This window comes from Mirounga angustirostris, unplaced genomic scaffold (assembly GCF_029215605.1).
Source record: "Mirounga angustirostris isolate CCGP_5_RB_7025 unplaced genomic scaffold, mMirAng1.0.hap1 SCAF_13, whole genome shotgun sequence".
NCBI lineage: Eukaryota > Metazoa > Chordata > Mammalia > Carnivora > Phocidae > Mirounga > Mirounga angustirostris.
Genome location: NW_026991721.1, coordinates 24,386,145 through 24,410,517, shown reverse-complemented (window position 1 = coordinate 24,410,517; position 24,373 = coordinate 24,386,145). Strand labels below are relative to the sequence as shown.

The 24,373-nt window shown below is 38.9% G+C and overlaps 1 protein-coding gene and 1 long non-coding RNA gene across 4 annotated transcripts in view; both read left to right on the top strand.

Annotated features, from left to right (window-relative positions):
* PDHX (pyruvate dehydrogenase complex component X) overlaps positions 1–7,432 on the top strand; it is a 65,555-nt gene extending 58,123 nt beyond the window's left edge. The window contains exons 10-11 of one of the 2 annotated variants that reach the window (XM_045893915.3): positions 3,722–3,786; positions 6,328–7,432. In XM_045893915.3, the coding sequence (XP_045749871.1) occupies positions 3,722–3,786; positions 6,328–6,586 (324 nt within the window). In that variant the 3' untranslated portion in view covers positions 6,587–7,432. Of the gene's footprint in view, positions 1–3,721; positions 3,787–4,049; positions 6,113–6,327 lie in introns of those variants that run through there. The other variant, XM_064576675.1, reaches the window with a different exon arrangement.
* Positions 7,433–8,884: 1,452 nt separating this feature from the next.
* The window catches only part of LOC135362338 (uncharacterized), a 59,551-nt gene continuing 44,062 nt past the window's right edge, over positions 8,885–24,373 (top strand). The window contains exons 1-3 of one of the 2 annotated variants that reach the window (XR_010406900.1): positions 8,885–9,091; positions 9,326–9,410; positions 15,006–23,966. This is a non-coding gene — a long non-coding RNA (uncharacterized LOC135362338). Of the gene's footprint in view, positions 10,620–15,005; positions 23,967–24,373 lie in introns of both variants that reach the window. The other variant, XR_010406899.1, reaches the window with a different exon arrangement.

Sequence of the window (24,373 nt, the reverse complement as noted above, 5' to 3'; positions counted from 1 at the left end):
TTAAAGGTAGAGCATAAGATTTCTTTGGAGAGCTGACAGTATATACAGATGCGATAAAGTTGCCCAAAATACATGAACACAAATTAATCTACTTTTAAAAGCACACCCTTGGAATCTTCCAGTTAGATATAATTAAGGGTGACCTTAGTGGAATAGACATTTTTAGGTCTTCACTCCTCTTTGAAAAGATTTGCAGTGTGTTTTTATAGATAAAAATGTAACTTTTTCTTAATTGAGTGGTGGTATTAATTTGACTGGTTCAAAAGTCAAAGTAATTAGGTTGGTTTACTAAGGTAGTTATATGCCTTTTGTTCATCAAATGTTTTCAACAACAATGAGAATTCGTGTATTTTAGTGTTTTTGTGAAATTCAAATGAAATTACATTTAACTATAGAGTTAGAATTTTCATATATATTCTTTATATATTTTTCTTATTTTTAATATTTGTATATTAAATTTTTAAAATTAACCATTCCAGGAAGGTTTCTTTGATTTTGATCAATTTACTAATTCTACTATGATAATACGTAGTCTGTTCCTTGTATCCTGGAAGAACCTACGTTGAGGTGGTAAGGAGGCAGTGTGAGCAGCCTCTCAGCGATGGGAAGGGCAGTCTTAACCCTTTGGAATGTTCCACGGCCTCTGGTGGTCCTCGAGGCTTTCCTCTCATTCCCAGCAATCCTTAAAGTTTACTTCGCTCTGGCTACTCTGTGCTTCCCATTCTCCCTGCTTCTCTCTCCCACCCTGCTGTCTGTGATGAACACTCCACTCTCTGTTCTTAGGATATACCAGCCATTAGGCTAAGCATTTTATTTAATCCTATTAGCCCCACATTATAGTTGAAACCTTAATTTCCCCATTTCAAAATTGAGGAAACAGAGTTATAGTACCTTTAGGAAATTTGCCAAGGTGATGCATCTAGAAAGCAGTAGAAGTGAGGATTTATTTAAATCTGGGCATTTCTCAGTTCAAATGCCACTTTCTTAGGCCTTCCATAGCTAAAGTAGCTTCCTGACATTCCCTGTTTTACTGTCTTTATGCAGTTGATCAGTCTTTGAGGTTACCTTGTTTATTTGTTGATCCTTCTCTCTTCCCTCCTGTCTGACATTGAGGGTCTTGTTCTTGCCATATAACTAATTCTACAAGAGTGCGTGGAAGATCATAGATGCTCAGTGAATTTATATTTTTAATTTTCGATAAAAAATCTTACCAAGATTAATTTTTTAAGAAGTTTGTGGCTCTCTGGAACTCCATCTGTGGACCCAGGTTAGAATACCTGCACTAAGTTTTTACTTCTTGACCCTCACAAGCCTCAGGGATGTCATTGTGTGGTACTAAAGGCATGCCTCAGCTGAGTTCAAGTTTGTATTCCCTAAATATAAAGTAATATAGTAATAAGCCTTAGAGCCCATGTTATTCTTAATTCTTCATTAATTTTAACAGTCTTAAAAGACAGAGGTAAAGTTTTCCTCTATTTACGCAGATTTTTTAAATGAATTAATAAAGAATGTAACGTATTTTAGAAATATTTGCTGGTCATCTTATATTTCATCCTTTTAGCTGGAGGCTTCAGGTAGCTTGTGCTTTGATTTTAAGTTTATATTGCTGGGAAATCCCAGTGAGAATTAGCAATTTTCAAAACCAGTAGTCCTCAGAATTATTCTTATTCCAAGCTTTTAGAGTTCATTGGTAGAAATATCCTGCTGATGTGTTTAGGGTCTACAGAGGTGGTTTTTTTTTTCCTTTTTTTTTTTTAATGTGGGCTTGCAATCCAGTTTTTTAAATGAATGTCTGTGTTATTTGTTTTTAGCCTCGTAACTCAGCAAGATTGTTGAGATCATCTGCCTTTAAAGAAATGCCTTTCAAAGTTCATATGATACATGCCTGTTTATATCATGTGAACAGTCACATTGCTTAAGGCAGAAAAAACACAGTTGTAGATTGTCCTTTCTATTTCTGATAGTCCAAGGACCTCACAAGTCTAAGTTCATCTTTTCAGTTTTCATTTTGGATCCAAGTAGTTTTATAAATAACTACATCCAACTGGTATAAATATGTAGTTTTCTCAACTCTCAGAAAGTCACAGTGATATGTTGAGATCATTTTTAGACTTTTAAAGAATGTTTTTATTTTTCAAAAATTAAGTCCTCTCTGGTTTAAAAAAATTCTTTTTAGATTTTATTTATTTATTTGAGAGAGAGAGACAGAGATAGAGCACAAGTGGGGAGGAGAGGGAGAAGCAGGCTTCCCACAGAGCAGGGAACCTGATGCGGGACTCGATCCCAGGACCCCGGGATCATGACCTGAGCTGAAGGCAGACGCTTAACTAACTGAGCCACCCAGGCGCCCAAGTCCTCTCTGGTTTAAAATTTAACAGTTGTCGGGGCGCATGGGTGGCTCAGTTGATTAAGTGACTGCCTTCGACTCAGGTCATGATCTCAGGGTCCTGGGATCGAGTCCCGCGTCGGGCTCCCTGCTCAGCGGGGAGGCTGCTTCTCCCTCTGACCCTCCCCCCTCTCATGCTCTCTCTCTCTCTCTCTCTCTCTCTCTCATTCTCTCTCCCTCAAATAAATAAATAAAAATCTTTTAAAAAAAATTTCACAGTTGTCAACGGTGATTGTAATTGTACCTATGTAAGCTGTATAGTACCGAAAATTAAGCCTCAGATTTATTTCATCTCCCCAAATGACAATAGTTTCATTTTTCTCTTCCACTCATAAATTAGTTCATTATTAATTTTTCATATGTAATGACTCTACCTCCGTTCCTTTGTTTTTGAAGCATTCAAAAATAAAAATTAACGTAAGTGTGGTTAATTGCAAGTGCAAGTAAAGGAAAATTTAACTACTTAGTGTCACTCTCAGAGTGTCATCTGTCTTTCCCTCTGTCAGTTTTTAGAAATCAGTTTTGCCAATAGTGATATGAAATTACTACATTCTTCTATTTCTCATGGCAGTGCAAATTGGACTAGCTCATTCAGGAAATGCCTCGGCTGTAAATCAAGAACCAAGAAAATGTTTATGTTCTAGGGCTTTATAATTCCACTTCTGAAAATTTATATGAAATAATTGAAAAACCAGTGAACCAAATTAGAACACTGGGGACATGACTGAATTGTGGCAGATGTAGTCTTTAGAATGTTAAGCAGACATTAAAAAACCATTTATAAAGACTAACAACCCAGAAGATGCTTATAATATTGGGAGTGAAATACAAAATTCTACTTTTTTTTTTTTACAACTCTCTGAAGTTATATATATGTATATGTTATATGTAAAAAAGAAGTGAACACTGAAAGGTGAAAACTAATACATTGGTTATGGGTTTGTTGCCATTGGACAACTATTTAAAAGCTACCGGGTTGACAAGAATGGCTTCTTCTAATATTCTGTGTCTTACAAGAAAAGACTCTTATAGACAAATTTCACTGTATCTATAGAAAACACTGAAACATTCTGCATAGTAATGGCGTACAGGGTAATTCTAATACTTGAAGAATTTTTAAAGGGAAGTAATTTTTGTAGAGTTTCGATTTACATCTTCAGCTTCTTAGACTATTTGTGCTCTAACTTGTTCATTTTTTAATTGTATTAGAGACAATAAAGTCAAATCAAGGCACATGAGAGATGAGCATGTACTCTCTACAAATATTTTAAGTGACAAAATCAGGCTGTAACATGGTATTGGTTGTCATGCTGTATTTGTATTTTTCTTTCCCAGGCTCTATCAAAGAAAGCAAGAGATGGAAAACTGTTACCTGAAGAATACCAAGGAGGATCTTTTAGGTAATATTTAAACTCTTAATTATCGGTAGCGTCAAACAGGTATCAGACCTAGAAGTCTGTGTTGATCTGTTTCATTTATTTTTTGAAACAATTTTTTTAATCGAAGCAACGTATCAGGGCTAGTAGGAACCCATTAGGGTTAGCTAGTTAACCCATTCAGGTATTTCAGAATGACATCCAGGTTCTGAAACTTTAAAAAAATATATATTTATAAATACATTTATAAACCTCAACTTTTTCTACTTGTGATCTCTTATTTTAAGGTACTTTGGAGGAAAACATTAATACTTAGACCCTTTAGTTATCATCAGCTCTGTTTTTAAGTGTCACTTATACACGGTGTAATATACTGAGTACAGCATGAATGTTTCAAAAAGCGGAGAAACCTGTGTAACCAACCAAAGCAAGATATAGACCATTACCAGCATCCCAGAAGCTTCCCTTTACCCCTTCCTAAGTATCGCCCTTGCCAAGGTAACCACTCTTCTGAAAATCATCACCATAGATTTGTTTTGCTACCTTTTTCTATATTCCTTAGTGTCTGACTTCTTTTACTCAATATTAATGTCTGTGAGATTAACCACATTGCAGTGTGAAGCAGTTTATTATTATTACAGTATACAGTATTTTATAGTATATTGTATAAGTATGCCAGTATCCATTTTACTGTTGGGCATTTGTCATTGTTGACAGTTTGATGCTATGACAAATAATGGCACCATATTATTAGCATCTTATGGTGAATATATTTGTTGTATAGATCTGCAAGTGAAATCCCTGAATTAAAAGCGTTCATGGATATTGCCAAACAATTTTCCAAAATGGTTATACAAATTTATACTTCTAGTAACAGTGTATGAGAATTCTCATTGCTTCATATTCTCACCAACACTTAGTAATGTTAGGTTTTAAATTGTAACAGTTCTTGGAGTGTGTAGTGGTACTCTTTGTGGTCAGGGAAATGCAAAGCCTTTTGAGTATCTGGTAACTTACCAGATAAAGTACCTGTTGATGTCTTGTGTCCATTTTTAAAAATGATATGTGGGTGTTTATTTTCAAATACACAGACCTTTATAGGATACATATTATTTCAGATATCTTTTCCCACTCTGTTCCTTGCCTTTGGAACTTCATGGTGTTTTTTTAATGAACACAGTTCTGAATTTTAATGAAATTCTATTGTTTTTTGTTTTTTGGGTTTTTTTTTACAGCTGGTACTATTTGTTCTATGTGGAATTATTGCCTATCCCAGAATCATGATGTTATTTTTCTGTGCTATTTTCTAGAAGCTTTATAACTTTTCACATGTAGATCACAATCCATCTAAAACTGGATTTTGTGTGTGGTATGAAGATAAAGGTCAAGATTCTTTTTTTCCCCCTATGGATAGTACATTGACCCAGCATCACTTATTGAAAAGCTTACTCCATAGCACTGAGAAAGTGACTGTGTATGTGTTTGGTCTGTTCTGTGTTCTGTCTTCAGTTGGCCTGTTTGTCCATCCCTTGCTCGATACCACTAAGCAATAACTTTTGATATCTGGTAAGGAAAGTCTTCTAATTTTGTTCACCCTCAAGATGGTCTTTCCTGGCTCTTTATATTTTCAAATAAATTTTAGAATCAACTTATCACTTTCCATATACAGACACATAGATAGGAACCTTGCTGGAGTTTTGTTGTTGTTGTTGTTTGTGTTTTTTGGGTTTTTTTTTTTTTTTAAGATTTTATTTATTTATTTATGGAGGGAGAGAGCACAAGTGAGGGGAGGGGCAGAGGGAGAGGGAGAGAGAATCTCAAGCAGACACCGCACTGAGCGCAGATGGATGGCTCGAGATCCCACGACTCTGAGATTATGACCTGAGCCAAAATCAAGAAACCTTGCTGGAGTTTTGATTGGGATTGCATTAAATCTTTTGATCAGTTTGAGGATTCAGTCTTTACAGCATTGAGTCTTCCAGGCAGTGAACATTGTTCAGTTCTTTGGTTCCTATCAGTTCTGTTTTATAATCTTCTATACAGAGGTCTTGCATTTTTTTCATTAGATGTATTTCTTAATATTTGGTTTTTGCTACTACTATAAATGGTATTGTTTTAAAATTTCATTTTTTAACTATAGCAACCTGTATATAGATATAAAATGGATTTTTATATTGACATTTTTATCTAGTGACTTAGCTGAATTATGAATCCTACTAGTTTATAGAGTCTTAAATTTTCTGTGTACATTCAGTTCATCTGCGAATATTGACTGTTTTATTTCTCTTTTTTTCTTTTTCTTTCTTCTTATATTTAATTATTTCTCTTTCTTGTCATAATCCACTGCCAAGGACTTCCAGTTCATGCTGAATGAATGTTTGTATTAGATACACTGCTTATATGTGTGTTGTTTTTTTGATACTATTGTACATGGTATCTTTGGTCTTTGAATAACTTGGTATAGGGTTCCGTGTCACCATTTTTTAGTAGAGTAAACACATGCTTCCGGGAAAGGGTTCTTTGACTGAGGACATGCCACCTTCAGAGCCTTTTGTTTTCCCCTAGTATTTCCAACTTGGGCATGTTTGGCATCGACGAATTTACTGCAGTGATCAACCCTCCTCAGGCCTGCATACTGGCCGTTGGGAGATTCCGACCTGTGCTCAAGCTGGAGCAGGACGAAGAGGGGAATGCCAGGTTGCAGCAGCACCAGCTTATAACCGTCACGATGTCAAGTGACAGCCGAGTGGTGGACGATGAACTGGCTACCAGGTTTCTTGAAAATTTTAAAGCAAACCTGGAGAATCCTATCCGACTGGCCTAGTCCTCCAAGATAAGAAGTTGGTCTTGGGCTTAGTTTATTGTATAGCTGTTACCAGAATCTACACTATAGGAAAACAATTAGGTATATAAGCGTGAAGTGGGTGAGTTGTTTATTTATTCAAGGTGAACAAGTTTGGCCCGAGTTGTCTTCATTTTCAGTTTGGATTTAGTGGTATAGAAATAAATAACAAACTGTAACTAATAAAAGAGAACATTTGGTTAGATCCATTTTTAACCTCTGGTGCTCGATGTAGATTAAATGTTTGGCTCATTTGAGCATTTTAGACTATTGAAAATGTATGATAAATTGTAAAATTGAAAAATTGTTAGAACTAATTATGTTGAAATTAGAAGTGATCTTCAAAGAGAAGCCCATCAATTTAAGCAGTGGGACCTCACTTTTTATAAGCACTGCTCTAGATATACTTGAACAGTTTAATATGTACAGTTTATTCTGGATAGTAGTAATAAATAAGGATCACATTGTATTAGGGGTTATGGCAACATTATTGAATTTTTTATGTATATAAAGCCATAGGTCTTAGAGTGGTTTCTGTCAATCTTATTTTTTACTTCTATGACACTGTGAACTTCTAAAGAGGAAGAATTAAGTCAAAAATAAGAGAGACCAAAAAATTTTTTTCAGTAATAAACTATAGTTAAAATATCTAGATTTTCTGAAATAAACTGTTCACCTTCATATTAAGTTGGAATATATTAAAATAAATTATGCTATTTCCTACCAAACATTTTAAATTAGTGTTACTTTAAGCACAAAATGTTGGGGGTTTTTAGTGCATTTTAATCAAGTTTGTATTGTGCAATAAAATGTGAGAAAATATAAAAATTTCTATTGTATTTTAAATGTTAGGAACAAAGAAGTTTAGCGAAACCTTGAAGTAGGTTAGTAATTTGCTTGGAACAGCTTATAAGGAATTCTACAGGAGGAAAGAAGGAATTTAAACTTGATATGACATTAGGAAAACAATGGATATGGAATGTAAAACTTTGAAAGAGAGTGGAAGGGAGAGCTTATGAAGTAGGCAAGAACTCTCCTTTTTATTCCATCAGTAGTATGAAATTTTCACTAATTAATTGTAAAAGTTCGAAGAATTTATTTCTCTCTTTTAACAACTTTGCTACAGTTGGCAAGTTAACTGTACTGAAATTGGGCAGTTAAATTTAATTAACCAGTCCCAGAAAGGCTTGTGGTGGTATCTCCTGCCGGAAATCACCAGAAAAAAAGACCCATGTGGTACAAGGTGTATGGTATGACAGCACGCTACTTAGTCCTGAACCAAAGAGCTTCTAAAACAATTAGAGCCCCAATACATCCGTTGTTAAGAATATGCTTAACCCAATTACTCAGTTTCAACAAGCTGTTTTTCCAAAGTAGCCTTCAAAACTTTTGTTACATTTACAGTTACACTGAAAATTATAACCAAATGCTATTTTCAAAATAACTTTTATAAGTTACATTGCTTTCAGTTTTAACTGAAATTATTTGTTTTCCTAGGTTTTTTTAAAGATTTTATTTATTTAGAGAGCATGAACAGAAAGGAGGGGCAGAGGGAGAGGGAAAATCTCAAGCAGACTCAGAGCTGAGCTTAGAACCTGACGTGGGGCTCTCTCACAACCCTGACATCATGACCTGAGCCGAAATCGAGTGTTGGACACTTAACCAACTGAGCCACCCAGGTACCCCGATTTTTTCCCTAATTTTTATATCTGAGGAACAGAACACAAGATAGCCATAAATAAGCCTTGGCTTGGAGTTCTGTTCTCCACAGACTGTTGTGTATCAACAGTAATGTATCTGTTTCCCTGTCAGTGAAATGGGTGCTGAGATGCACCGCAGCCTGCTTTATAAAGCTATGAACTGCACAGGAGAAATGCCATATACATTTAAGACATTTTGACTTTTCATGGGTTGACCTTTCAGCTTTTGGTACAAATGCTCTTTCATTCTGACTAAAAGCATTTTCTCGAATATTCATACTGATTATGTAAGGAAATTGCTGTAACACTGATTTGAGAAAGAGGTACAGTAAACTTGGTTTGGGTTACTATAGAGAACAAACTATGTGCTGCACGGGCAGTCTCCCTCCCCCATTTTATTTATTTATTTTTATTTATTTATAAATATATATATTATTCTGTATCTGTATAATAGATATTTATTTGTAGTACTGACAGTTATCACAATGAGAGAATATAAAAATTAAATTTTATATTTATATTCTCATTTAAACAGGGAAAATGAATAAAATATGGGGAGACTTCTAAGGAAAAGGTGACACACATTTCAGTTAACACTTGGGCATGAAAATAAATATCCGTGAACATCAGAATTTATAAGTCAAATGGTCCTGCTCCGATTGCAATTTCTGGTTGACATTTACAGATAGAGTTTGTTCACTATATTGTGAGATCGATATACTGCTCGCCCAGCTCCTTCGTTTGGAACATTCCAGTCCATATAAAAGACTTACATGGACTGGAACAGGTACCTTACATGTGGTGTCAAATGGAACTGTTATTTTTAGAATGTTTCTTTCTTTTTTGCCTTTTGGACTTAATTTCACACTAAATTGTATAGGCCAGGCGTTTGAGCATTGTGTTAAAAGTAAAGCTAGTTTTCCATCCTTTTAATTGAAAGATAGGTGGTGCTGTGAGTTAAGGGATTGTAGTTAGAGTGTGGGAGAAAAACTAAAATGGCATTTAAATCTTCACGTTCAAGGGAAATGGGTCTTCATTACGCACTGCCTCACGATGGACTTTGTCTCAGGTGACGTGAAGAAGTAAAAGAACTAAGTATGTTGCAGGTAAGAATTAACCATTAATTTAAATATGATCTTATTCATGGGACACGTCTGTTGAATTTTGAAGAAGGAAGTAACAGTGCAGAATTGCTGTGAGGTTAGTCTCTGGCCACAGTGTGCAAGGCAGGTCAAAACAGGGCAAGGACAGCGGGCAGCAGGAACCATCTGGATACTTTTGCATTAATGAGAGCGTGAGTTGACTAGATTCTGCACTAGGTCAGGGGATTTTAAAGAAGGGAGAAAATGAAGACTATTGTACATGTCAGTTTGCTGTGGCATATTATGAATATACGGGGCGGGCGTGTACAATGTGGCAAGAATGATGAAATTTCCTGGGCCAGATCACAGTCCCCCACGGCCCGTGCATCGCCAGTCTCCAAAAGGTTAGTTATGTACAGCAGATGGTATATCTCCATTTAAACTTTTTATAAATGGAAAAAGCAGCAGTCTTCCAGTAAAATAATTTTAAATAGTTTTGTGGACTTTTACATTGTACTTTCTAGTGCTTCCATTGGTTTCAGCAGATGGGGACAGGCACAGTGTTGGAGGAAAGGTGTGGTTTGTCTAGACTTGTAATATTGAATGAAATTATAAGGCATAAAGATGTGTTTTGAAAAATGATGATTAGCCTCTGTTAGTAGCCGTCTTTTATTTCTTTGGTCATATGTAAAGCTTACTTTCACATTTTATCACTCATCTGTATTTTTTGCAGCAAGTTCAAGCAGCCTTTTCTTCCTAGGAAAGTGGATACTTTTAAACCTCTAACTTACCCTCTACTACATATGACATATACAAATAAGGAAACCTGGACTTTTATTAAAAGTTGAGAAATTATTCACAAAATCGTGAATTAGTCATGATTTGCCTTTATTCACACATAAAATTTATTTTTTCTGAAATTTCTTGATTTATGAAATTCTTTATTACTAAAGAATTTTTATCACTAAAAATCAGTCTTTTATTTTTTTATTTTTTATTTTATTTTATTTTTTAAGATTTTATTTAGTTACTTGTCAGAGAGAGCGCGTGCACAAGCAGGGGGAGCGGCAGGCAGAGGGAGAAGCAGGCTCCCTGCTGAGCAAGGAGCCCGATGTGGGACTCGATCCCAGGACCCTGGGATCATGACCTGAGCCGAAGGCAGCTGCTTAACCAACTGAGCCGCCCAGATGTCCCTAAAAATTGTTCTTCTGAAGAGAAGGCTGTTGTGATCAGGTGAAATACTAGTCATAGCACTTTATAAAGCATGGAGTATTCTGTAAATGTAAGTTGTTAAATGTTTAATCACATAAATTGCATTTATTCTATACTTCTTTTCAGTGGCTCATCCACAGTCTGTTTGGTAAAGAATGGCATTTGTCAGGAAAGTATAAGATAGCACTTAATAAGTTACTGTCTTCAACAGAACTGCTGGTCTTCAGTACACACTTTGTTGCCCAAGTTTGCACACTTAAATCAAGAACATTTTAGCCTGCTTTCAGCTTTATAAACTACTGTGCTCTTGGTAAAAACTTCATTTCTGTGCCTCGGTATTCTTACTTAGAAAATGAGGAAACAGGAGGGAAAATTAACCATGGTATTGCTGATCTTGTTTAATATCTTCTCAATTCTCTAAAGTACTTGTATCCGACTTGAACATCATCCTTGCAAGGCAGGGCAATGCAAGAAACTCAGAGATGATATCATTTGGCCAGAGGCACACAGCTCAGATGCCACAATTGGGATTCGAACCCAGGTCCGTGCAGCACCCAAATTCAAGCTCGCCACAGTGTGGTATAGAGCTTTGTAGATTGTAGTACTGTTGCTGAGTTAGTTCCTTATAACACATAGCATTTTCCACTTGGAATAACTGAAGGTCCTGCTCCTCAGTCCTAATAGTGATGTGTTTGCTACATGACCACTCTTAAATCAGTTCATAGTTTTTCTGTAGTACTTCTCCTGGTGTCTTTCTGGTAATTGTATGCAGAAAGTGCTGAGGGATTTTTGTTTTTATATGGACAACTCCTGTTAACCTGAAATGCTGAACTGAAGTATTATAACTTCTCCCTCTGAATGGAAGGCTTAGAAAAATATAAACTTAAAACTAGGGGCTTAGTTCCTTTGAGGATAGAAACATGATATATAGAACATTTCACTTTTAATAAATACCTTAGAATCAGGTCCAAGTTCAGAAGCAAAAGTAGTTATCCCATTTTTCCTTTGGAGGCTCCAGACTTCTTTGTTGACAACCATCTCAGTCAGGGTCCAATCCCATATATCGACCTTATCAGTCAGGGACCACTGGTTGCAGTTCACTGTCTGGAAGTGTCCATTGGGTTGTCAAGGCCAGATCTCTCCACATTCGCCAGGGAAATAGGAAGTGGCCCTCCAGGGCACAGGTGAGCCTCAGCCGCTGGGCTGGTATACTGAGGGGGTCAGGGTGCCACAGTGGGTGGGAGACCTAGAGCACATGGTATCTAAATATTGAGAGGGCCATTGGGACATGGTGTTGGGAGAGCCATTCTGGACATATGGCAGGGGCAAAGACACCTGCTTGTTCTTTATGTGTCTTCTGAGAAAGCCTAACATCGTTCTTGCTGTGAAAGGAAAAATGCTTAAAAGAACTGCATTGTTTTGGAGCAGGCACTGAAGGGTAAATTTGAAGCTGAGAGACAGTGAATTAAAACTGGCACAATAAACCCAACCAGAAAGTCTGGGAAATATAATGTGATGTCATTTTTGAAATAACACCAAATAATAAGACAGCTTAGACAGGCATAGCAGTCTATATGAGACCTGCTTTGTGAGTAGAAATCTATCTAAACGAGAGATAATACTGAAAATATTGTCACTTCATTTCAAATAAGTTCCCCTATTTCATAGGTGAGACAGTTATTAAAGTGTGAAACAAAAGTAAAATGTGAAATTCAATATTCATTCAGTAGTGGTGAGCATCTCCTGTGCATCAGCACTGAGGATTTATAGCTAATGGCCCTTACTCTCAATCAGCTTAAACTGCAGATACAGGCAACTCAGTCACTTCTGTATTCAAAGTATATGCGTCAGGCCTGGGTTGAGAGGTAGACTTACAGAGCAGGTAACATTTGAAGCAGGTTTTGACTGGTTTTAACCCACCTCCCCTTTGTCTCTGACTTCTCTAATTTCAGTAGCCAAGTATTTAGCACCTTTTATACACCTAATGTACAGGTATCAGCAGTCCATCTTTGTATGGCCTTGACCCAGTACCTGTACATATCCTTCTAGTAACTTTTTAACTCCAACAGAGCTTAGAAACTTAGTTGGAAGGAAAGCTACTCCATGGGGGCCGTTCGTGAGCAGAGAAAGCTTTACACCCCTTTACCTGCAAGAAAATGTTCTTGCCAAGGTCATCATGCCTAAAGAAAGTTAGGTTAGTTTAGGAATAAACGCTTGTGTCCTGTTTAATTGAAATATATTTTAATATTACTTCCATTCCCTTACCTCTTCTCTAACCTCTGCTTTTTGGAAGATGAATGTGCAGATGCCTTCTTTTTTTTTTTTTTTTTTTTTAAGATTTATTTATTTATTTATTTGAGAGAGAGAGAATGAGAGACAGAGAGCATGAGAGGGAGGAGGGTCAGAGGGAGAAGCAGACTCCCTGCCGAGCAGGGAGCCCGACGCGGAACTCGATCCCGGGACTCCAGGATCATGACCTGAGCCGAAGGCAGTCGCTTAACCAACTGAGCCACCCAGGCGCCGGCAAATGCCTTCTGATAATGGAATAAGTCATCGGCCAGGACAGATACTTCTTTAGGTATCTCCAGGCTCACTGTTTCACATCTCAAGGGACCATCTGTTAAATTTATTTCCAGAGAAACGATCATCTTTGGGCTCTCTGGCTAACTGAGCAAAACGACAGGTGCAAGTGAAAATCAAGCTTTATTTTTACCATTTGATATCTTTAATGCTAAGTATCAAATTAGTAGGTTCTGAGGCCAACTTCATTCGCCCACTAGCACCATGCCGCCCCCTCCCTCCCTATCCCCAGTTAACTTAATTTCATTACTTAATACATTATGCAGTCTGTGGGCATTTCATTTTGACACCAAATCATCTATTAATTATTGGGGGGGCGCCTGGGTGGCTCAGTCATTAAGCATCTGCCCTTCAGCTCAGGTCATGATCCCAGGGTCCTGGGATCGAGCCCCGCATCGGGCTCCCTGCTCCACGGGAAGCCTGCTTCTCCCTCTCCCACTCCCCCTGCTTGTGTTCCCTCTCTCGCTGTGTCTCCCTCTGTCAAATAAATAAATAAAATCTTAAAAATTATTGGTAAATTAATAAGAATGTATTTTATCTCAACCTGTTAATTTAAATGCTAATCAGAACTAAGTTTCCAGGTATTCTCTTATACTTTTAATGCTTTGATATAACTTAAGAAGAATGAAAATATGTGTTAAGTTTTATAGATATATCTGTTCCTGAAAGCAGACTCAAACCCTCCTTTTTTTTTTTTTAGTTTTTTTTTTTTTCGTTTTTTTATTCTTATGTTAATCCCCATACATTACAACATTAGTTTTAGATCAAACCCTCCTTTTAAAAATTTTAATTTTGGCCGTTTTTCAGAAGCCATTATTCCTTTATGCTGAGAATGTATGAGCCTATGAATTGGGCAAAATAGAAATTCAGTATTCATAGGGTGATAGGGCTTTGGTATGTGTGTCTCCTCACTTCCTGAAGGAATCCTCATGACTTTGGGAAATATTGGAAAGAATAGCTTCCTAAAATGTTTTAAAAATGGAAAAACTGATAAAAGAAATAAACATATATTAATAAAACCCAAAGTATTTTTTTACTTGGGAAATCCTCTATAGGACTTTTATTTTCCAACCGGATATTTTAATTTTTCTAGTTATTTACTTAGTTCTCGTTAAGTAGATGCGGACCTTTTTTCTCTTCTTCCAACTACACATATGCTGACGATGAAAATATAATGATTCGAATAGCTAACTTAATATATTCCGCGCATTCTTCCGAATGCTTTGTAAAGTATTATTAACTCATTAACTCCTCACAATTGCCTGAGATAGGAATCGGTCCTATCAGTACTTCACAGAAGACACATTAGGTAACATGTCGAGATCAGACAGCAAGAAGTGATGACAGGAGTCAAGGCAGACAGTCTGGCCCCAGAGCCTTGCAAAAGAGTCCTCTTTTTAAAAACGTCGATCTATTAGGAAATTCTGGAGCTTAGCACATGACAAAGACACGAGTTGAGGAAATGCCTCTGTGTTGATATAGTGAAAACAGCTTATTCTTAGTAGCATCTCCTACAGGAATATCATACAAATGAGTCTGGCTAAAGCCACGGTAATCTGATGTTTATTGTCCTCTAGATTTTTATATTAATGAGTGACATGTTCCTTTAATCTTCTGATTCATGAAGGGGTGGTAGCTGATATGCATTAGTAATTGGTCAAACAGGAAGACACCTCCATGTTCTTATTTACAGGGCAAGTTTTTGAGTGATGACCAGAGTTCTTTAATTTTTCTCTGAGATAACAAGTTAAGGGAAAAAAAATATCCTTTTTTTAAAAAACATAATAAATGTCTTTGTACTTGAAAGTACGTCTTCTTTCTATGCAGATACCAGGTAAGATACCAGATACCAGGTAAGATACCAGATACCAGGTAAGTAGAAAGATCTTGATTTTTCCCCGGACTGTTTTGCAAGTGTCTTGGATATGTTTTTGTTTGATTATCACAGTGCCCCTCATCCGTATTATCACCTTCAAGGCTGTTAGTTCAAAATACATAACACAAGGCTCACATCTTGTAGGATTCCTGACTGATTGGATTTCTCACATCTTACCTCCTCCCAATCCCTGAATGTGTGGTCTGACATTCACCAAACACATTCCTTTCATTAATGGCCTGGGGAATCTTGTTGGAGCAGTTCTGTGCCTAGGTTTCAAGAACATACTGATGAAGTAAAAATGTTAACATTCGTCAAGACTCACCCATAACATTATGCTCTCTAGAGGATTTCTGAGACCAGTCTCCCTTTCTGGTGGATAGATATGTGAACATTCGGTAGCAGAGTCCTCTCCTATTTGAAGGTCAGAGAGGTCTCTTTGTGTATTTACATCTGCAATACCATATATTTAAGACATTCAGAAGTAATTGATAAATTGTTAAACACTGCATCTGAGACTAAAGATGTAGTATATGTTGGCTAATTGAATTTAAATATTTTTTTTAAAAAGCAACTTACCTGAAGACTCCTTATCTGTATCAATTGTGGTTTGTTTTTTTTTTTTTTTCATAAATGAAAAATTACACTCTTTAAATGGAGGATGGCTCTTTAGCCAAGGTTTCTAGTTCATGGTACTCAGATAATAACAACAGATATTTGATGGGCTTTTGCTTCTTTTGTTTTTTAAGAGAAAGATCATTAAGGAGAAGGTGAGGTAGGGTAAGACTAACAAATGGAAACGTATGAATGGAATTAAGTAGACACTTAGACAAGACCAGGATTAACATGGACTGTCAGTAATCTGATTTGATTAGAGAGAACAGGCCTTTTTTTTTTTTTTTAAGACGAGTCCTTTCCTTTTTATTTTTTAATTTTTATTTATTTTTTTAAAGATTTTATTTATTTATTTGAGAGAGAGAGAGAGAGACAGAAATAGCAACAGAGAGCATGAGTAGGGAGGAGAGGGAGAAGCAGGCTCCCGGCTGAGAAGGGAGCCCAACGTGGGACTTGGTTCCAGGACCCTGGGGTCATGACCAGAGCCAAAGGCAGACACTTAACCAACTGAGCCACCCAGGCGCCCCAGGCCTTTCTTTTTTTAAGAAAACTTTTTTATTTCAAGTTTTTATTTAAACTCTAAAGAAAACTTGAAAATTTTGTGGCATTCTATTTTTCCAACACTAAAGGAAACTCCTTAGTGGTTAGTGTTGGCTATTGACATTGGCCTAAAGTTACCAAACAACAAAACTATCAAGTAACAGAATTTGTTTTTTTTTTGAGAGAGGGACAGTATATGAAAGTGGGAGGAGGGGCAGAGAGAGGGGGAGAGAGAATCTCAAGCAGACTCCACACCCAACACAGAGCCTGACTTGGAGCCAGACATGGGACTCAATCCCACAGCCCTAAGATCATGACCTGAGCTGAAATCAAGAGTCGGATACACAACTGACTGAGCCACCCAGGTGCCCCCAAGTAACAGAATTTTTAAAATTTCTGTACATCTTGGTTTGGTAACTGGGTTTTATTCCACGTTTAGAAAGACGTTTTTAAATCACAAGCAATGACAATTTAAATATGGAAGAAGCCATGGCGTGCACGTGTACTCAGGTTGGTGAAAAGTGGAAATCCTCACTGATCCTGTTGTTATTTACCCCAAACGTACCACAGTTGACAGGAAGATTCAAATTCCTCTTGTTCCCTACTTGGATGCCTTCATAGTCCCCTCTCCTCTGCTCCGAAGGAACCATCTGACGTGGCTTCTAGGAGGAGGATATTTATTAGACTGTAGTGCCCAAACTGCCATCTGTTGGGGTTCTGCTTTTTTTTTTTTTTTCCAGTGGCAAGTGTGGTCAGATTAGCCCAAAGCTGTCCCTCCTTGGAAGGCAGCCTTCTTAGGAAGTGTTGGATTAGGCAGATTAAATTAGCTGCTTTGAATCTTCAGGAAAATCTCTTTTGACTTGTGTTCTTGTACAATTCTTGGTGTTTTTCTTGACAGGAGAGAGTGGTAAACTAAACGGCTGAGATAAGGGTGTGGACCTATAGGATAGAAGCCAAGGAAGCTGTTCAACCTGTTTTTGTTCTTGGCTTAGGCAGTGGTGTGCTGGGAAATGTTTAACAACTGGCTCTCTGGGGGAAAATGTGTATTTACATATAATCAAATGTAAGTCTATTATAAATTTTACTGAGATACAAATAAATATACAATTAACAAATTGAATAGAATATATAATACTATTAAATACAATAATGTATGAATACATTAGTAATACAGTGCAATAAAATACACAATTCACAAATAATAATAGAACACACAGTCCTCTTTATTGTAAGCTTTTATATAGCTCATTGATTCTCACAGACTGCATTCATTGATTTTATGGAACTCTTTTATCTATAGCCAAACTATGGTTGCAGTTGATGAATAAGTATGATTCCCAGCATGAATGTTGGTTGATATTTTCCTTTACATGAAAGACTAAGATGAAGGTTAGAACAACAAAGACGTATGTTGGAATTTCACTTGTTTGTCAATGAAGAGAGTCACTTCTTTACTGAAATCGGACCATTTTCAGATACTGGAAGAACATTTCCTCAAATTTTGTGCTATTCACAATATACCAGCTATAAATGTGATATTTGTTTTTTAAGATTTATTTATTTGAGAGAGAAAGAGAGAGAGAGCACACTAGTGGGAGGCACAGAGGGAGGGGGAGAGAGAATCTGAAGCAGATGCCCCGCTGAGCACGGAGTGGGCCAGGGGCTCAATTTCAGGACATGAGCCAAAACCAAGAGTCAGTCACTTAACTGACTGTGCCACCCAGACACCCCCTACGTGTGACATATTTTTAAGTTTAATCTGCATTATTTACATTTTCCCATCACTTTCTTAAGCCTGGAGATAATCAACAATAAATCAAGCCCTGATTTCTAGCTTTTGCCTATTATATAAATGCTGTGATCTCAAACTACCAATGTGATGTCATTGAATGCAGAATTGGGACGTGCATGCGGCTGCGTACCATTATGTAGCATTCTCCACCACTAGTACAGATACAATAGATGGGAAAAACCTCAAGAACATAGATAATAGTAAATGAGTAGGAGGTGATGAGCTGTGGGTATTATTTTTGGTGTTGATAATTATTTAATAGTAAGCTTATATAATTTAACTTTTAATAAGGGGTTGCAAAATTCTTGAACAGTCTGCTGCTTTTAACAGTCAGTTCTCCCAAGCTGGTACAAGGCAGCTTCAGCACACCCCTGGCTTCCCACCCTCCAACTCCGACCCGCGCTTCCTTAATGCCCGTGGTGGTGGGGACAGGGCAGACATACGCCAATATGCCTTTTAAAATACAGAATCCAGGGCCCTACCCCTGGAGATCAGTCTGAGGCGAGACGTGAAACTACAAAACCCAGACCTCCCCAGGTGATTAAGATGCTTAAGGAGAACTAGGAACTATTCCTTTGACGAGAACGCTTATACTCCAAGCTAGCTCTCAGGGTTCGAGGCAGGAGTCCCACGAACGAGATGTCTTTCTTACCTGGCCTTCTTTTCTGCTCATATATGGTGTCCCTTTGTAGCCCCATGGGGCAGAGGTTAGAGTGGGGGCTTCAGGTGGGGAAGCGTTCACGTGTTTGAGATCCTGTAACTCCCAGGGTATGGTGGCTAGCACCACTGCCTATCCTACGGAAGTCGAAACCAAGCCAGTTTTTCAGTTCCTAACTAGAAATTCGACTGTAGAGACCACTGAAAAAGCAGAACTGGATACGAAAGGTTGTGGGCTGGTTATTTGGAACCATGAGGTCTTTTGCTGGGGTTGGCTACTGACTCATGGGGAAGTTTTCTGTTTCAGTATTCCACACTGCAGATATCTTTGTTTAGTAAAGCCTAACAGCCAAGCATGCTTGACTCTTGTGCTGGTGTGGAGCTTGCTCAGTAAAGGAAAACGAATGGTGACCTCCATCAGTTTTCGAAATTAGTCCATGAAAACCTGAAATTCACATGAAGAAGAGATGGATATTTTTCCATAGGGCTTTTTGTTTTTTGAAAAGATCCACAGAAAGTTCCCTAGAAAATACCCTTCACATAGTTTTAACTGGTGCTCACAAAATCCCTATTCATGTATATTTTGTAGAAATACACCTATATACATTACACATAGGAACCTTACCTTTACCGTACCGTATCCAGAACCTGTCTTTTTATAGCTGTGAAATAGGAAATGTGGCCCAAATGAGAGGAACTAGGGGTGACATCCGAGCAGAAAGGGTATGTTTGAGGACAGTAACAACACGAAAGACTTTCTTCTTTGCTATGCTGAGAGTCGCTGAGCCAGCAATTTTGAAATCACTTTTGTCCCTGTAACACATCCTGGCCAATGAACTTACAAATGAAAATTGAGGAACCTCAGCTCGAGTGAAAGTGTTAAACTTTTCTTTTAAATTCCTGAGAAATCCATCATAAAACATCTATGTGAGAGGAATAAAATCATGGCTTGTGGTGGAGCAGGGAGCCAGCGGACATGAAACCAGATTAAACTAAGTTCCGCGCACTCGTCACATTTCTGGTATGTATATTAATTAGCTGTACCCAGAATTTCTCAAGGAAAATGTAAAAAGTCAGTGTCCAGAGAAAAAACATGAAAAGAATTTTTCAGGGTTCATTAGGCATCAAATCGTTCCCCTGAGCAGTTTCCAAGCCCTCTGATGAGCCTGAAGAGCATTAGCTCACGGGCTGTGCTACAGAGAGGAACAATAGGAGGTGATTAGGACAGGACTTAAGCCTTTTTTAATTTTTTTTTTTTAAATTAAGTAATGACATTTCCATTTGCAAGCTTACTTAAGCTCTGCGACTGTATCATTTCCCAGGGAAAATGTTTAACTTGAGGTGACAGGCAGACTACTTTGGGTCTGGATAACAGAGAGTGGAAAAGGAAGCAAGCAAACCCATGTGACTTGTTTTATTAATTTGTTCCTGCTTCACCTTTGCGCTGAGACATTTTACTCTCTCTTCATACCTTAGCTTCTCCTGCTTGGAAGTGGGTTCATATTCCATGCAGCAGCACTCTTCTGGAAGAGAACCAATGGATCTTCTGGTCCCTTTCCCCACGTTTCCCACCTCTTCCCCTGCCTCCCTGTATTTGAGATGTCACACGTGGGGCTTCCTGACTTTCTCTGCCTCTGCACACACATTCTCTTCCCGTCCCCAAGTGCCATTTACACTGCTCTCCACCATCTGGATTCCTTATTTCGTGCCCTTCTGCAAAGAGGCCATGTTCCAGTGAGGCTTCCCGGATGATCCTGGTACAGGGCCGAGTACAGAACAAGCACGGCTCGCTCGGAGTGGGAAGAAGGTCATGGCTGTAAATCTGGAGAGGCAGACTGGCACCATGAACTGGCACTGAGCCGAGACTAGTCTCCACATGCTCTGTATGCCATCCCAGCGGCCAAAGAGCAGTGTCAGATCAAGCACATGGGGACACAGAATCTGACTAACTTGTGTGAACTTAGCAGAACTCTCATTCTTTCATACATGATACCATTCTGTATTCACAATTCTGCTGTCTCTCCTCTTTGGTGGTTCCTTCTCTTTTTTAAGATAAAGTTCAAATTTCTTAGCGCAAGGGACAAAGCCCTTTGTGATCTGGCCCTCCAGCCACTCCCTTAATTCTGTCCCTCTGCTGTGTTCACATCAATCTACCCGTTGTTTGGACTCTTCCAAAAGAACTGCTACTTGTCCTTTGCAGTTCAGGTCAAGCAGTATCTCTTGGCTTTTGGATGGATTTTCTGGGATCTGCACACCTCTAAATAAATGCCTTGCAGACCCTGGAGCACATACTGCTTTTCCAATCATGACCTGATCTTATTCACCATATTGTGAGCTTCCTGACAGCAGACCATCTCTATATCCCCAGCAAAGTGCCTGCCACATGGTGATTCTTCAACCAGTGTTGGAATGAATAAATGATCTGTTTCATTACTTAGAAATTAAAACTAATGAATAAGAGGAGGGGGGGGAAGATAAGAGATTGTCTCTGAGTTCTATTCCTAAGGAATTCAGAATTTTAGCACTGTTCAGTGACCCATGAAAGAGAGGCAAGGAAATACAGCCCCCTTGCCTGTACTTGACGAATGCCAGAAATCTGACAACTGACTCAGAGAGTCCTAGGAATATAAAGGCTTGAGAAAGGACAAGCCTACTACTCATGAAGAGCTTGAAATAAAAATTATCATTAAACAAACACTGAGGGAGAGCTGCCTTCAGTAAGAAATAATGCCCTAAGAATGCATCAGGATTCAGAACAAATAAATCTAGGTAAAGAAGAGATTGTATCTAAGGGAACATGTTTTGTTAGCTGAAAATTTAGGAAGGATGATTCATAGTTCTGGGTTACAAAGTACAGTAGGTAAATCAGTGATATGGCAGCAAAGAATCCATAGCTTCTTAAAATAGTGTGCTTTTAGCTCGAGGGAAAGAAAGGTATTTCACTCAGTAGGATAGCATGTATGCCGCATAGCCATTTGGTAGAAAAGGTCAAAGAAAGTATCAATGTATAGAACTCTTTCCCAGTTGGCCATAGACCTCTGAGTGACCTCGAGCAGCCAGAAGCTCTATCAAACAGCTCCCTTATGTTGGTTTCCCCCCAAAGGTGGTGTTACCCTGTGGATGTGCTAGATTGCACAAGGATGATTCCAACCTGACTTACACTAGTTCCCAGCTCAGCCCCACCCTGCTCCAAGAGGATTAAAGATGGAAAAGACCCGAAGGGCAGAGAACTAAACATTCAACACTCAATGCTCAGCAATGTTTAAATAAGCACTGAAAAGAGGCCCAGTTCTAGGCCTTGGGCCCTACTGGCAATGAGTTTAGAATCAAGATAGCCTTATGAATTTGCATTACTACCTTTCTGGAGTGAACTGGCAGGAACTCTCCTGGTAGACAGAGTCTTGTTGAGTTTGGGATTTTTTATTTTTTTAAAGATTTTATTTATTTGACAGAGAGAGACACAGCGAGAGAGGGAACACAAGCAGGGGGAGTGGGAGAGGGAGAAGCAGGCTTCCTGCAGAGCAGGGAGCCTGATAGGGGGCTCGATCCCAGGACCGTGGGATCATGACCCAAGGCAGCCGCTTAACGACTGAGCCACCCAGGCGCCCTGAGTTTGGGATTCTTAATGGACCTATTTTAAAAATGAATGAGCACGTTGTCTTTTCTGTGCAAAGATCTCCCGGGGCTAGGATTGGCCTCGGTGAAAGGTGCTAAGGCACTTGCTTTTGAGGAGGACAGCTGGGACATTGGAATAGGGCAGTCGGAACCTCAGAGTGGCTGTGTTTTCAAGATCCCTGGAGACACAGCTTATTTCCCTAAACTAGGTTTGGGAATGGCTCTCTGCCTGGTCTCTCCTCATCCAGGATCATCTGAATATTTTCTACCCCAAACGGCATCAATACACTGACAGGTCAGTAGGTGGCAAAGAGATCCCAAGCTGGTCATGTTATCTTCATGATTCTAGGCTTTTGCTGGCAGAATCATCCTAATTTATACCACTGCCACGAAGTGCTTGTGTTTGTCTGTGGTAATATATGCCCTAAATAATGCAGGAGAATTCAGCAGGTGGTAGAGAGGGCGCTGGCCGCTAGCTCTGGTCTTGGCTCCTTGGAACTGCTACTGACTGGCAGATAAACTGATTCTCACCTAAACACACACACATCAAGGAAGCTCAGTCCTCAGATCTGCCTATTACCCTGTATCTGTCATGGTTTCTAGAACTTAGCTTAGAGCCAGACTGCCTGAGTTTGTACCCCGTTGCACTGCTACTTCATGACACAGTTTAAGCTACTCAACCTCTTTATGCCTTTTTCCTCACCCAACAAATAGGAGTCATGATTATAATACTTACTCATAGGATTCTAAAGAGAATTGAATGACTTAATACATGGAAATTGTGTGTTAGGCACGATTATTTTTACGCCCTTTGGGAGTGCGTGAATTCTCCGATCTTCAACCTCGCAGTTACAAAGCATAGAACATACAGCTGAAAGAAATATGACTGGTATTATCTAGCCAGCTTCTCATTTGTTAAGAGGAGAAAACTAAAATCCAGAGGAAAGACAGGTCTTTCCCCAAAGTCAAATGGCTATTAGGGAAAGACTGAGAACTAGCTGTCCACAGGTCCTGGGCAATGAAAGGAACAGATTTCCATGGACTAAATTGGACATTTCCTAGATGAACCAGTCTTGCCTGCTTAGACCTTCTGAATGGCCATAATGTGGGGGACTTTATAGTTTAAGAATATAATGCCAAAATCCAAGCGTTGTGAGCTCAGAAGAAGACATAAAGATTTCAGGGGCAACATTAGAAATGGCAAGTGGCCAGAGCTCCCATACTTCGAGGGCCGTGGGACTTTGGAGGTAACTGATGGCTAAGTAGCGATCGAGGGAGGCTGCCTAGGAGGAGCTAGAAGTGGATTTGCCAGCAAGGGCTAAAAATAAAGACCTGTGTGTTGCATGTGCATATATAGTGTGGCAGCACAGTAGTGAAGTTGGCTTCACCAGCCAGCCAGTGACATGGGCGCCTTTATTTTATGGTCCCGTTTCACATATTGTCTACACAAAATCCCCCCAGCCCACCCCAAGACCATGACTGTCCTTGTCAACCCAAGTAGGCATTCTGGCCCCTCTTTACTGCCTCTTCCTCCTTGCAGCATCTGTGGCTCCTTGACGATGCTCAGAGTTCATTTCCGTGTAATCAAACCTGGATACAAAGATCGAGATGGGGCACAGAGGACAACAGCCATGGCAGGAAGAGAAGTATTTAAAATCACCCCTAGAATAAAAGCAGTCCACAGGCCCGAATGGTAAGTGGGGCAAGGGCAATGCTGCTTTTGTGAGGAGCTGTCGATGTTACGGGTTGGATGGTCTCCTAGAGCCAGGGACACAGGGGCACCCCCAGGACCAGAGAGGAGAACGTCTTCAAATCTGCAGAGCACATCATTCCTTTATTTTGACTGCATCAAGATAGTCTCCTCATGGCCCTGAAGGTTGAGGATACCTCTTAACTGTTTCTCTCGCAAGTTCTCAGGAACCGGCAATTGCCAAATTTTGTCAGTTAATTTACTTATTCTTTTTGCCCCACTGAGCCCCAGCCTACTGGGAAGCAAATGGTGTTTTGTTTTGTTTTTTCTAGAATTGATCCTGCTGACATTTTGAAATAGCCCAGGGCAGCCCTGGTGTTGATGACCAGGGTCCTCTCCCTCAGAGGTCA